Here is a 15599-nt window from a genome sequence, read left to right on the forward strand (position 1 = left end):
ATGGCAATGACACCCAAAAGTAAAGCAGGGATGGAAGGATAGATGCACGTTTCTGACTCTGAAATGGGGACTGAATAAACAGGAAAGAAAGAAATTTGCTTTAATCGAGAGCCCATTTTATAGTCAACGGACACATCACTGGTTCTCGTTAGTCCCAACTTCATCAAATTTCCTTTTTACTTGGTTCATAGTGAACAGTTAAGACTAAAGACCATTCTTTAAATAATTTCAGAATTAGAAAAACATCTAAGGGATATAAGGGTCTAACTGAAAACCAACTGAACCTGGCACTACCTTTGCTTCCGCTGGCACTCCCAGGAGACAAGACCGCGTCCTTCATGACATCCTCCCTTGACACCAGCTCAGCTTCTTGCTTCGTTCCTCTCCTCATTAGTGTCAGGTGCACAGTTGGTCCTGTGTGTCGCAACACCTCTACTGCTTGTTGATTGGTAAAACCCTGAAGGTTTGTGCCATCTACCTGTGATAAGAGCAACATATGTTAAAAAATAAATGAATATTTGTATTACCGATTCACGTAATGCATGCTTACTGCTTGTTAGTGGGAAAAGAATGGGGCTGAGTGCTCCCCTAATTGCAGAATGAACGAACACCTGTTTGGGGACTAGTAATAACTTAGAGCGCTAGAATTACCCAGAAGAGTTTTGCTTTGCGTATTAGAGATTATGGTGTCTCGCTTCTAGATATTAGGAGCCAACAGTTCCAGGGTGGGAATACTCTTTTATATTCCTCAGGTGATCCTGATACACAGTCATGCTTGGAAACCAGTACTCTGCAGGATATAAAGTGTAGAAGACAGTGACAAAAGTAGTCCCCGACAGCACTGATGTATTCCAAAAATCACACTTATCCTAGCTTTAAAAAAAGACGACAAAACTACCTTCCTTTTTATTTCTTTGCCTCTTCAAAAAATACATGGGGTTTTCCCTTTTTCTAGTTCACAAAGGATGAAACATTTGAAGATGCCCCTGTGATCTTTCCAAACTGAAGATATGATCACATCGTCCCAACCCTGCCTTTGGTAGAATATTCCTTAGGTCAATTTTCCATACTGTGAACACAACTTAGAAAGACCTGTGTCAAGTGTCCCCAGCTGCACCACCAATCTCATCTGGCACGGGGCTGCCCACCCCTGTGCCCTCCAGCCCCCATACACGCATTTCCGCTCCCACCCTGCAATGCTCCCCTTAGCCAGAAGACCTCTGCAGGTTCTGCTCCCCGAGTCTAGACTCTCTGGGCTCCCTCCAGCCCATGTTCTTTCTCATCTGTCCACCCAGAAAACACCTGTACTTGCTTCAAATGTCCGTGCAATAGTTATGTTCAGAACTGAGCTATCATAAGGTCTCTAACTAAAAGCCCCCTTTGCCATTTCTCCCTCCCAGCATTAACCAGAATATTTTTAAAAATTTTTTAATGTTTACTTATTTATAAGAGAGAGAGAGGGAGAGAAAGAGAGAGACAGAGTGCGAGCAGGGGAGGGGCAGAGAGAGAGAGGGAGACACAGAATCTGAAGCAGGTTCCAGGCTCTGAGCTGTCAGCACAGAGCCCAAGGCAGGGCTCAAACTCAGGAACGGCAAGGTCATGACCTGAGCTGAAGTCGGACGCCTAACCGAATGAGCCACTCAGGCGCCCCTACCAGAACTTTAATTTTACAGTTTCTGTCATTATTAGATTTGTGACTACATACTCCAAGAGGACGGGCTCTGATGTCACCAAAACATACCGCTGTCTATACAGCAGATATTCATCCTAAATGGGAATATAGAGTCATTTGTCCATTTGTCAAGGATTTATTTGTAAAGCAAATTACCTTTTGAATAAATAAGTGCAGTTTATAGCACATTATTTTTTTAAATTTCACTGAAAATTATAAAATTTCAAAACTACATTGAAAACGGTTTGGAAAAGTGTAACATTTAATATTGAAACTCCAAGTCATTGATATTTCTTTTGTATTGTAAAATGGGTATAAAATGGCTGTGTAAGTGTCATGCTTTTCTAAGCACAGTGCTGGCCACATTAGGCACTGAAATGAATGAGAATTACAAGAGCTAGATCATGATCTCTAAGATATAATACCTTACTTCAGAGGTTTCTGAAAGAATATAAAAGGACTTTTAATTAAACATATTTTAAAATTCCATTTGTTTTACATACACATATAACATATATACTAATTATATAATACCATATATATATATATATATATATATATATACACACACATATATACATATAGACAGAAAGAGAAAATATATATCACATATGAATACATAAAGGGGGAAGAAGAGGGAGAATGCAGTGTTTAATTGGGAGATACTCAAAAATCTAGAGACTTCTGATATAGATTTTTCTAAATTTATCTAGATAACAATCTTACCCTTTGCAAGTTACTTAAAGTTGACATAATGCTTTTGAGTTTAGGTGTCTACCTCTCTTCTCTTTCCTCCTACCTTCACCCTGTTGATTCCCTTTTGGACTAACTAATAAAAATATAACAACAGAGAAAACACTGCAACACAACTGGAAACCATGGAAAAATAAAAGTCCCTATGCCAGTAACTTGGAGGAAACTTCTACTAGGAGTGGCCTGGACATGACCAGATCCAAAGCAGGCCAGTTGAATCTATGTGAAAGAATAGTTTGTTTGGTCTTTGAGAAGAAACTCCAGTAAAATCCAACAAGAGTCTCTTATTAAAATGAGGTAGTCAGATGGTACCTGTGGATCTTAACCAGTGATTCCACAAAATTACACCAAGTGCTAAAGGCTGCACAGCATGCTGGGAGCATGCAGCAGCATGGAATTACACATACGCAATGACATCACACCCTACACACATGCACCCACACAACCCCAACCAACTCCTGGCTCCACAACAGGCACAGAAAACAATCTCTCAGTACACAGGGGCAAAATTCCCCACGGTGATACCCCAGCACTGGTTTCGTCTTTATTAATTAATCTACAAGTGAAACTTAAATAAATTTAAATGCCCCCCTTCCTTCTTGCTCTGTCAATTCCTGAATCATCTGGACAAAACCAACACAGTCTTTGGCAGAATCCATCTCAAATCCCATGTGTACAAGCACAATTCCTACTAAGAATGATGAAAGGTCACAGGATATGGAGGAAGATACCATGTCCAAAAGAAGGTGCTTGCACTGAGGCGTCACTACAAACATCTTCCAATGAAATTGTTACTGTAGTGAACAGGAAAAAAGATATTTTCTGAAACTTCCCTCAAAAGGATTCATATTTCACAGCATTCAAGGAAACATGGATTTAGTTATAAAGAAAAAAACAAATATCTACCAGAAAAGAAAAGGAAAGTTGTGACAATGAGGGCAGTCAACAGGATTTTAAATACCACAAAAACAGCCAGGTAATGGAAGGCAGGAGCATACAATGTTCCCCTATTTCAGAAGAAAAGAATAAGCAAAAAAATTATCAGAAAAGACTAAAGACATATACAGGCTGATCTAAAAATCAATATAAATGAAAAGAATTACAAGGAAAAGAGAATAAATGAGGAAAAAAATAAGCAAAGAAGTGATTAGGTTAGGAAAATTTACCTTAGTCTACAAATAAAAGAGGTACATGAAAAACCAGAAAACAGATTTAAAAAACAAAACCAAACAAAATGCTAACACTTAGACATATCCTGGTAAAATTCTTGGATTCCAAAGGTCAAAAGAAAAAAGAATCTGCCAGCACTTAGGCAACAGAGTGAGCAGGTTATCCAGAGAATTTGTGGTAAAGAAATTACAAATCAAGGGTTTTACATTTAGTGTGATACATGTAAAAATGGAAATCATGGTTGAGATGCTAAGATGATTTATATCCTGTACCATCACGAGCTATGAGCGGGCCCATCAGGCAGAAATTTAAACCAAGTAGTAAGGATGAAAATGTACACACAGTTACGGCATAGAAGAGGTGGGTTGTTACAGGTCAGGAAAAATTAAAGAGGAGGTTTGTTTTTTTGTTTTGTTTGTTTGTTTAAGACAGAAGATGACTGTAAGTCCCCAAGCCACCCACTTATATGTTTCACCCTTGGCCTCAAGTCAGAAGAGATCAGTCACCGGTAGTAGGGAAGGATGCAGTGGATTATGTCTAACTTCATCGGAAGGACAAGGGAGAGGCTGTTTAGTCGCTTTGACGGTGGAGCAAGAGAAAAAAGGCTATTATGTTGATAAATGTCTGACTTTGGGCATAGACCTGAGGCAGGCCACGCACATGAGAAAGTCAGGCTCAAGCCATTTTGAAACCTACCCAAGAGTGCCCCTAGGGAATGATGGTACCCCAAAGACAATCTACGGAGTAGACTGCTGAGAAACCAGAGGCCAAAGGTAAGGAAAGTCAGATGAAAACTCCATCGTCCGTCTTGGGAAGTTAAATCAAACATCTTCAGGAACCCATCTAGGACCTCCTAAGAATCCAAGAAGGAACTCTTAAGAAGCAGTTTTAAGCATCTGCCAGGCTCACTCGGCACAAAACCATCTTACAGCAGAAGAGTCAAGGACAGTGTGTCTGATTATCCACCCTACACTTCCTTCTCTCGCCTTTTATGATGGTAGGGGCAGAACCTGCCATAAGAAGGTGAGGGAGAAAAAGAATAGCTAGGTAGGGAAAGATAAACTGGAGCATACACTCTCTATCCCTAGGTAAGCCATCACTTCAGAGCAAGCTTCCGCTACACCAGGGCTGTAGTTTAAAATTCAATTACTACTTAGGAGGAGAAATTTTCTATCTTTTCTTTTCTTTCTTTCTTTTTTTTTGGGGGGGGTAGGTTTTTGTTGTTGTTTGGTTTGTTTTTGTTTTTTGTTTAGAGAGAGAGAACAAGTAGGGGAGAGGGGCAGAGGTAGAGAGAGAGAGAGAGAGAGAGAGAGAGAGAACCTTAAGCAGGCTCCACGCTCGGTGCCGAGCCTAACGTGGGGCTCAGTCCCATGACCCTGGGATCATGACTTGAGCCAAAATCAAGAGTTGGACACTCAACCGAATGAGTCACCCAGGAGCCCGAAGAAATTTTTAGTCACTAAACTGGGACTGTGTTTAGTGATTCTAATTGGCCATAGGGCATTTTATTCTGTGAGAATGAGGTAAGCCATGATACTTGTATAAGATTTCTTCCAGAGGGAAAGGAAAAATCCTTCCCTATTAAAAATTAAAAAGGAATGTTGCAAAATCTTAAAAGTTGTTTAAGATTACCTCCCCTAAGTTTCTCTTATGGAATGTTTTTGTTATTCCCAGCCAAACTGTCCAAGGCAGCAGAAGAGATTCTCAGATAGAAAAGGTTTGGCAAGCCTACCAATACATTCTCTTTCCATAAAATTTACTCAAAACACTCTAGCTGATTGAGAGATTAATCAGATTTAAAATTTAAAGAAAGAAAACAGTGGCATACAAGATCCAATGCAGAGGAACAAGTAAAATTCAAATCTAACAGTATTAGAGCAAAATCAGATGCTTCAAGTCAGCCTGTAAAAGACATAAAAAGTGGTATGTAATGCCAGGTGTTTATAACAGCAGAAAACTGTAAAAAATATTAACCATCCATGAATACGTACCACTTAAATATATTACAATAGAACTACATGTGATGAGATGACTATACCCTCCAAGTATGTTTTTAAGTAAAATGAAAAATAAAAAGGTAAAACAGGGGCCTCTGGGTGGCTAACTCAGTTAAGTGTCCAACTTCGGCTCAGGTCATGATCTTGTGGTCCGGGAGTTTGAGCCCCACGTCCGGCTCTGTGCTGACAGCTCAGAGCCTGGAGCCTGCCTCAGATTCTGTGTCTCCCTCTCTCTTTGCCCCTCTTTCTCTCAAAAATAAATAAACATTGGGGCGCCTGGGTGGCTCAGTCGGTTATGTGTCCGACTTCAGCTCAGGTCATGATCTCGTGGTCTGTGAGTTCGAGCCCCGCGTCAGGCTCTGGGCTGATGGCTCAGAGCCTGGAGCCTGCTTCCGGTTCTGTGCCTCCCTCTCTCTCTGCCCCTGCCCCATTCATGCTCTGTCTCTCTCTGTCTCAAAAATAAATAAACGTTAAAAAATAAATAAATAAATAAATAAACATTAATTTAAAAAAAAAAGTAAAGCAAATATAATATCCTATTTAAATATATATGGAATTTTTCTGAAATACTAATAGTGGTTTCTATGAGGTTTTTCAACCATGTTCCAATGTTATGATCTTCAAACCTCAAAGACAAATATTAATCTAAAAACAAATGAACATGTTACTTACCACCAGGATAGTAAAGAAAATAAGAAAAAAATCATAAAAATCTCAACTTTGAGGCTCACTTAGGTTGCAACTTTTCATCTATAATAGATTTTTATTGCTCACCTCTTTCAAAGCTCAATTTCATTTTTAAAAGTCAAATGCACATTATTTTGTCAATAGCAATAAAGTTCAAGTATGGTAAAAACAAAAACAAACCAAAACCTGCATGCTTCCTTTACTTTCAAAATTTGATGACCTCAATTTAAAACCACATCCCCTTTTACCCAAACGTTAGATAGAGATGGTACCAGTACAAAAGAAATTGCTGTAATGGAATAATCATGGAACTAGATTTCAGTTCCAATTTCTCAGTATCTTCATCTGTTATATGGGAATAAGGGTACAATTTCCCCCAAATTACAGTGCCCGAGCACTTTACACTGGGAAGGAACCCAGAAGCTGGTATTATTAACAGACGGAAGAAGCGATTCATCAACATGAAAATCTCAGGCCTTCCCGAGAGCAGTTTCTGTTCAATATCATTACACTCATCACACACATGAGACGAGGTCACCAGAGCCCAAAACAGGGACCCGGGCGGCCATGGTCTGTCATTATCACAGGCAGAGTGAAGACGTGGCTTCAGACCCAATGGTACCACAGGGCACCGGAACTACACGCAACAGCAACAGAACTGCCTATGTGCTCCCTCAAGGAGAGTTCCAGTAACCTCACAATGCACAGGGCAGACACGACAGTTACAGGAGAGAATCACTAGTTGAAACAACTTGAAAACCCCAGCTCCTGAGGTTTACTCGATCTAGCCAGCCAACACCTCCAACACAGCTTACAGAGACACGTATTAAGAGAGAACTTGCGCCTATTAACAAAGTCAGAATATCTAAGGCAACATTTGACACCTTTCCTTACTTGTTCAATAATTTTTTTAATAATTTTTTTAATCAATCATAATTCCACATCGCTTTTAGCAAAGACCTCTATATATCAATCTAAAAAGAATGAGATGCCTAGGTGACAGAGTCAGTTAAGCGGCTGATTCTTGATTTCAGCTCAGGTCATGATCTCACATTCATGAGATTAAAACCCCACATTGCGTTCCATGCTGGGCAGGGAGCCTGCTTAAGATTCATTCATTCATTCATTCATTCTCTCTCTCTCTCTCTCTCTCTCCCCCGCCCCACCCCTACTTGCACTCCCTCTCTCTCTAAAAATAATTTAAAATTTAATTAATTAATTAATTAAATGGAATGAGTATATGATCTCATCAGATGACAAGTTTGGTCAACTTTTTAAAATACAATAGAATCCCTTGATCAAATAATTCTTATACGGAATACCAATATACCAGAATAAAATGGAGTCAACTGCTCTATTCCCTCCCCTAGAATAGTCACAGTGAAACCCTAGGGGTCAACAGATCACAATGTGTGAAACAGGAATCTTATAACAAAATTGGTTTAATGTCATAAAATACTTCCTCACAATAGTAAGAAACAATTTCTCAATCTTCTCACCACCTCAACAACTACAAAACAAAAACAGAGTATAGCACAGCTTCAAACAGCCGTTGCCAAAACAGAAACTGAAAAGCAAAGACTGCAGTTGTGAAAACGCAACCAGGGTGAAGAATGCCACCACCAACATCTCAACAGTCCACAAGATGGCGCCATTCACAAAAATTCATGCATGAGCAAAAGCACTGCAGGAAGTTTCTTTAGAGCCTGAGATGCTTGCAACTTTGAAGAGCAGATTGCTAAAAATTGAAACTCAGAACACTGATGACAGTGAAGACAAGTGATTTTACTGAAAGCAAGAAAACAGAGGAAGGGTGCTTCTACTTTCTCTTCAACAATGCCCTTTATTACTGACCTTATGTGAGCAAAACCGTATATGAATTTCCACTTTAATAAGAATGAAAATGACACCAAGTTTGGAGGGAAGCTATTGTGAGACTCTTTAAAATGTGCAATCATTTCAGGTTTTCAGGAAGTACCTGCCTAATTAATAAAACGGTACTTATATGTCTAGTGTATATTAATTATGTTAATTAAATTACAGGTATATTAATTACTCATTTGGTCTTGCTAAAAATTACACACGGGAAGCTTCCTTATCCAAATTTTGTAGGTGAAAGAAGCTTACTAAACAGTTATAATGGGATCCAGCAACTCCACTCCTAATTATATACCCAAGATAAATGAAAACATACATCCATACAAAAACTTGTACATGAATGTTCATGGCAGCATTATCCGTAACCGCCAAAAAGCAGAAATGACCCAAATGTCCATCAACTGATAAATAGGTAAATAAAAGGTGGTATATCCCTACAATGAAATATTATTCAGCTATAAAAACAAATGAAGAATTGATACATGCTATGACATGGATGAACCATGAAAACATGCTAGGCGGAATAAACCAATCACAAAGGATCACATGTTGGGGCGCCTGAGTGGCTCAGTCGGTTAAGCGTCTGGCTTCAGCTCAGGTCATGACCTTGCAGTTTGTGAGTTCGAGCCCCGTGTCGGGCTCTGTGCTGACAGCTCAGAGCCTGGAGCCTGCTTCGGATTCTGTGTCTCCCTCTCTCTCTGTGGCCCCCTTGCTTGCGCTCTCTTTCTCTCTCTCAAAAATAAAGAAACATTAAAAAAAAAAAGAAACACAAAGGACCACATATTGTATAATTCCAACTCTCACAGGCTTTCTCTTTCAAAAGTAACTGAACATTTTAAAAACAGCTTTCTAATGGATTAAAATACGTATCTTAGGGGGAAAAAAGAGTACATTAGCTATGTTTTCAATTTTTAATTCAGTATTGGGTATGGTTTTTGGGGTCTATATCTATGCACTCTCTCTCTCTTTTCCTCCAAAATAAAAAAAAAAGTAGTTAATTTTCATTTTATGTTAAAAAGAAAATACAGTGGTTAAAACTCATGCATAGGATATAGCCAACCAACCTAAGTGGCAAGCACAACTGCATCTTCAGAATAGCTTTCAAGAAGTGAACAGGTGTACTTAGTTTGAAGCCCAAGAAGAAGTTGTAACGTAGAAGCAAAGGCAGAGAGATAAGGGCACCTCTTTTTTTTTTTTTAATTGTGGTAGAAAACACAGAACAAAACAATTCAGCATCTTAATCATTTTTACATGCACAGTTCAGTAGTGTTAAGTTTATTCACAGTGTCATACAATAGATCTCCAGAATGTTTTCACTTTGCAAAACTGAAACTCTGTACCCATTGGCCCTCTATTCAAAATCTTGCAATGACCATTCTATTTCTGAGTGTGACTATTTTAGGTACCTCATATAAGTGGAAACACACAGTACTTGTCTTTTGGTGACTGACTTATTTCACTTAAAATAATGTCCTTAGAGTTCAATCGTGTTGCAGGATGTGACAGAATTTCCTTCTTTATAAGACTAAATAATATTCCACTGTATTTATATAACACATTTTGTTTATCTGTTCATCCATTGACAGGTATTTGGGTTACTTTCTCTCTTAGCTATTGTGAATAATGCTGCTATGAACAGGAATCTTAACATTCTTCTTTCTTAACATATTAACATCCCAAGGGAACAACAGGGACTTATATATAAACAGATACATTTTAAGATAAATCAGTATACTCCAAAATGTCTTCCAAAGTATGTTTGAGGAAAGAGTCTATGATTACAAAAGCTTAGGAAAATCCAAAGTAAAACAGCTGCATTTTCTCTATTGCAGAAATTCTCAGAGTCTTAGATTTTTTCACTGTGCTTTATGAATCCCTAAGAGACCCTATCACATGCAGTTTTTCCTAAACTTACCTGACCAGGAAGCCCCTGATATAGGGTCTCTCGGACTTATGTTATGAGGAGTAGTTAGGGTAGCCCAGTTTGTGCAGAACACTGAACTGAAAAGTTGTATTCTTTTGTACACAGCCTTGAATAGCCATAGGCTCAAAACACACTGAGGTTACGACAATATCCATATGATGGGGTTGATCTGATTAAGGGGATTAGATCTATTTCTTTTATTCTTATATATTCCTAAAGTTAAAAGAGTCCTGGACATGGAGCCAACAACAACACCATCATTCTGTTGATATTAAAAAAAAAAAAAAAAAAAAAAAGCACTCATCCCAAAATTCAGATTCAACTACACTAAAGATTATGATGTCTGGTCTTTACCTTTAACGTATCAACAACTAAAGTGTGATATTACTGTAACAAGTTCATTACAACTAGGAATCAGATATATCAGAAATTATTCTAATATTTAGACTTGAGATCAGTGAAGCTTCTATCCAATGCTCTTACTTTCACAAAATAACAAAACGGGTAATTGTAATGATAGCCTCAAATTACCAAAAAGCTTAAATTAGTATGGAGCTAACAGTAGTTCCCAAAACTGAGTAAACTATGAGAATGCACTTCTCAACCATGAAAATTAACAAAGCTCTTATTAAATGTGTTACTTACTGCTATAATTTGGTCTCCAATTTGGATTCTTCCATCATGTTCAACAGCACTGCTCTTTGTAATGCTCTTTACAAAGATTCCTGAAGGCTCTAAGATTAGAAATAGGGTTGTTAGATTTTATTTTTTACTATTTACAAAGCACACTCAAAAACTATACATCCTTCATTCTCCAAATATAAAGTCCTAATTATGAATAATTACAAATCAACAAGCCACACAAGCAAAACCAACAGAAACTTAGGCTAGAAAATATGACAATGATTTTGTCTGTCAAATACAGTATCAGAGTTTCCTACACTGAATTATTCCTAAGGAAGTTTTCAATCAGGTTATCCAACAATCTGAAAATACATAATAATGTTGATTCAATGTTTCATAAGACAAAGAAAAGATATGAGAGGCAATTCTCAGGTAGAAAAAAAAAAGTGTTTAAAACTACCTAATTTCTTATCTCCAATGTAACCAGCAATGGTAATTCCTAGTCCTTGGACATTTTTAGTGAGTTCTACATCAAATGTCTCACTTTCTTCACTTTTCTGAGTAGAAGCATCAACCTAAAATAAAATTGGTAAACAAATAGAGCGATTAGACATGTAAACAAACAAGATAAACTCAAAAAGCAACAACCTTTATCTAAGAATAATACAACGTAATTAGATGGCAAATAACTCTGCTAGAGAATTATAGCAGGGACTACTCCTTCAATGTTGACAACATGAACTGTCCATTACATTTTTACTCAAAAGGAATGTCAGCAGTAAGGGTGAACACCCCCTTATCAGAGAAATACATAATTATTTGTGTGTACAATTTTTTTTTAATCAAATAGTCTGTTATTAACAAATTCTATTTTTGGAGATGGTTTATATTCATTTCCACAATTGAAAGAACTCATATTTTGAATTCAGGTCAACAAGTTCATATCCAGTTTTGCCACTGAACTTTTCTAAGCATCACTTGGCTCAACTGTCTATCAGGAATAAGAATAACAAGCCCAGCTAACATCTACTGAGCGGTTTCTATGTAACAGACACTTGACTTGTCTTAGTTAATTTACTCCTTAGAACAAGCCTATGAGGTTAGGTACAATTGATAAATTCTTCTCTGGGGAAACTGAGGAACATAAACCTTACCAAAGACAAGCAGCAAGCAATCTAATAGAGGCAGAATTCAAATGCAGATAAGCTGGCTGCAAAACCAAGGCTCTTAAAAGGCCTTTCAGCATGTAAAATCCTCAGGAGAATGTAGGAGCCACAGTGTCCACTAAGTTGTTGCTGCTATGATCTTAAGTTGATAGTTGATTCTAGTACCATGAATATGAGTTAATCTATCTTCCAGGTATTTTATTAATAGACTGAAGATTATTTTGAAAGCCAGGGAAATGCAACAAAGCTATTTAAAATTGTTACTGTATTTGTTTTATAAATTCAGACTTTAACATAAAAAGCTCTTTGTAAGAAAAGTATGCCTTTCTGCATTGATCTTCATTCCTGAAATGACAGCTGAAAGCAAGTTTCTCTAACATGTAGAGTTGTTATTAATTATATATTGGACTGAAGGGCATGGTTTTCTGAATTAAGCACTGGTGGACTAGTGTGGTATGTCACCAACAAGCTACTGGCATTACATACTTGTGTGGTTCCAGCAGAGTCCCCAGAGAATCCTACAAAGCTCGTAACGGAACGAAGGTTATGGGTTCGAATGCCCATACACGTTGCAGTGAGCTGGTAATGGTTTTGATTTTCTTTAAGCAAACTCTGTATCTCACTGATAGTCCATCTAAATGAGATATAATTTTATAGTAAAGTTTGATTTATTTTTTTCATTGCACATAATTATCTGTGCAAACTTAGCAAAAGTTTAAAGTTTAGATAATTACAAGAAAATGACAGGATGAAATCTGCTTCAATTGAAACAAATGTGTTTTCTATTTTTAATAAGACTTATGCGAGTGCTATTTTAGAGGGTGGCAATTTGACTATCGAATGGTTTTAAAAGGGGCACAAGCTTCAGAAATGATGATATGCACAGAATAGATATTTTTCTAAGCTTTCAATTACATCAAGTGGTTTTCGGTATTGCATTCATTTATATATTGCTGAATAAAATGTTTTGTTTACCACAAAAGAATGTGATTTAAATACTTTCATACACAAGCTTTCTTTCTTTACTTCTTTCTCTCTGCAAAAAATAGCAACTAACTCGATCCTAAAAACAACAGAATCATGGAAATTTCAAGTGTTCTAATAAAGTTTTAAAGGGCTTGTGGAGGAGGTTAGGATATTAAAAAAAGAATCTGTAGCAACTAATTAGAAAAAACTTTAACAGGAAAAAAAAAATCATTGATGTTTTTAGATCTACCAGAAAGGAATGTAGCACTTGCATTTGCTATAAAGCTTATCTAGAAATTGGGTGTAATTATTTTCTCAAATATTTAAGAGATTTGGGGATAAAATTATTTTGTTGATACTCCCACCCCTATTCCTCCCCCCATCCAAAGTCAGTAAAAGGAAAGCTGTTGAAGGAGAATGACTGGAACTCCCAGCTCACCTAACTAGAGCCTTCTAGTTAAGAGATAGATAGAATTAAACATTTTAGTTATCAGTAGCAAATAATTATTTAAAATTTAGTCCATTATTTCAAAAGATTATCCTCATAAATGTGCTGCTTAGAGAAAGCACACGAAACATTTCTGTAAACATTTCATGTAACATTACATTTCATGTAAACGTTTACTATGTAAAACAGTAATCTAGAATTTTTTAAAGAAACCTATTTTTCATCTGTTACACATTATTCCTAATTAATAAGATATCAGTGCTGAAACACAGTTACACTTGAATTTACATTCTTTAGCACTAACATGTGAATATCATTAAGACTAGTTTCTAAACATCACCATCATCTAAATGCTAGTGCCTGCGACTTTCCTCCTAATGTTTCCACCTACTTACCCGCATTTCTGGCGTAGATGGGGATGAGGAAAGGGTGATGCCCACAGAGGCAGGTGCTGCTGCTTCTTCTACGGCACCTCTTGCAATCACCAGTTTGACCCTGTTTCCACACTGCCTGAGCACGTGTGCTACTTGCTCACTGCTCATTCCTGCCAGATCAGTGTCCCCAATCTTTAGAATGTGGTCTCCACTGCATAATCGCCCATGCTGAATAAAGAGATCGGTTAATCAGGATATTGATTTTTTTTTTAATTTTCTTAAGTTTATTTATTTATATTGAGAGAGGGAGGGAGGGAGGGAGAGGGAGAGAGAGAGAGAGAGAGAGAGAGAGAGAGAGAGATAAAGAGAGAGAACACAAGCTGGGGAGGGGCAGAGAGAAAGAGAAACAGAATCCCAAGCAGGCTCAGTGCCGTCAGCGCAGAGCCCAATGAGGGGCTTCAACTCACAAACCATGAGATCATGACCTGAGCAGAGATCAAGAGTCAGAGGCTTAACTGACTGTGCCAACCCAGCCCCCAGGATATTAATATTTTAATTTCATCAGAGAGATCCCAAACAAGGGAAAGAGAATAATGTAAAAATAGCAGTCATGTGAATTACCAATCATGGAATATTAAACATGTGGTTGTTATTTTAACTGCCTTTTGAAGCATCTTAATGTTATTCAATGTGATATAAGTAACTGAAATTCACAAATATTCCCTAAACCAATAGTTGATAAGAGCTTATCACTTCAATATCTACCCACCAGATGCAAGAAAATATGAAGCCTTTTGAAAATTTTTTGAGAAACAGAAAAAGAAGAAAATGCCACTAAGCAAAGATGAAGCCCAGGTCACTATGCAAATACATATTACTCAAAAAATATAGTACAGAACACAAGAAAGCACTGAATTAATACTACAATTTTTTGTCTTGTGTTTTCAATTAAAAATATCCCTAAAAAACTCATTTGCAGATGAAATCCTTATGAGATGAAAATTTAGATGGATAAGGGGAGTAAAAACAGCAGACTTATTATCTCCATACTAGAACTTTCTTCAATGACAGCATCATCCAGTATGGCAGTAACTAGTGACATGTGGTTACAGAGTACTTGAAATGTGGCTAGTCCAACTGAAAAGCTGAATTTGTCATTTTATTTAATTTTAATTAATTTAAATTTGAGTTTTACAAGTAGCAAGTAGCTACATGTGGCTATATTATTGGACGGGGCAATTCTACACTGAAGATAAAGCTTAATTTACTGCAAGCCAGTCACCTAGGGAAATTTCATTCAATACTGTACATGCTGGCTAAGAGCTAAAAGGAAGAAAATATGCACATTATTGTGTTACTGCTAATACTTCTACTGATAAAGCTGCCATTAAACAAGGCTTGTATATATGAATATGAGAAATATCTGATGAATTGCCTTCCTAGTTTAAGTTCAAATACACATGGAAAAACAAACAAATTTATAAACAAAATGTTGTAACAACAGCAAAAGTTTCTGACACTAGAAATTCTCAAATTAAAATATAAATCAGGGGTGCCTGGGTGGCTCAGTTGGTTGAGCATCCGACTTCAGCTCAGGTCATGATCTCATGGTTCGTGAGTTTGAGCCCCGCATCAGGCTCTGTGCTGATGGCTCGGAGCCTGGAGCCTGCTTCAGATTCTATGTCATACTCTCTCTCTGCCCCTCCGCCACTCACACTCTGACTCTCTCTCTCTCAGAAATAAACATTAAAAAAAATTTTTTAAATATATAAATATTTAAATATTTAAATATATAATAACTTTGCATTTTTTCTCTCATATATTCCAGCAATGTCACATAGCATAAACGGCAATGCTTTAACCAACTACTCCGAGAGATAAAAATAGGCTGTGCTTTTACAAAGAAGACACAAGTGACCCATCACTAAAGGGACAAGTTG

The 15599-nt window shown here is 37.3% G+C and overlaps 1 protein-coding gene across 9 annotated transcripts in view; it reads right to left on the reverse strand.

Moving 5' to 3' along the window:
• MPDZ (multiple PDZ domain crumbs cell polarity complex component) overlaps nucleotides 1-15599 on the reverse strand; it is a 162106-nt gene that overhangs the window by 91382 nt on the left and 55125 nt on the right. For all 9 annotated transcript variants that reach the window (XM_042912484.1, XM_042912491.1, XM_042912488.1 and 6 more), the window contains exons 8-11: nucleotides 13681-13887; nucleotides 11166-11280; nucleotides 10727-10815; nucleotides 295-478 (exon numbers count right to left, since the gene is read on the reverse strand). In XM_042912484.1, the coding sequence (XP_042768418.1) occupies nucleotides 295-478; nucleotides 10727-10815; nucleotides 11166-11280; nucleotides 13681-13887 (595 nt within the window). The remainder of the gene's footprint in view (nucleotides 1-294; nucleotides 479-10726; nucleotides 10816-11165; nucleotides 11281-13680; nucleotides 13888-15599) is intronic.

The sequence above is a fragment of the Panthera leo genome, chromosome D4 (genome assembly GCF_018350215.1).
Source record: "Panthera leo isolate Ple1 chromosome D4, P.leo_Ple1_pat1.1, whole genome shotgun sequence".
NCBI classification, from domain to species: Eukaryota; Metazoa; Chordata; class Mammalia; order Carnivora; family Felidae; genus Panthera; species Panthera leo.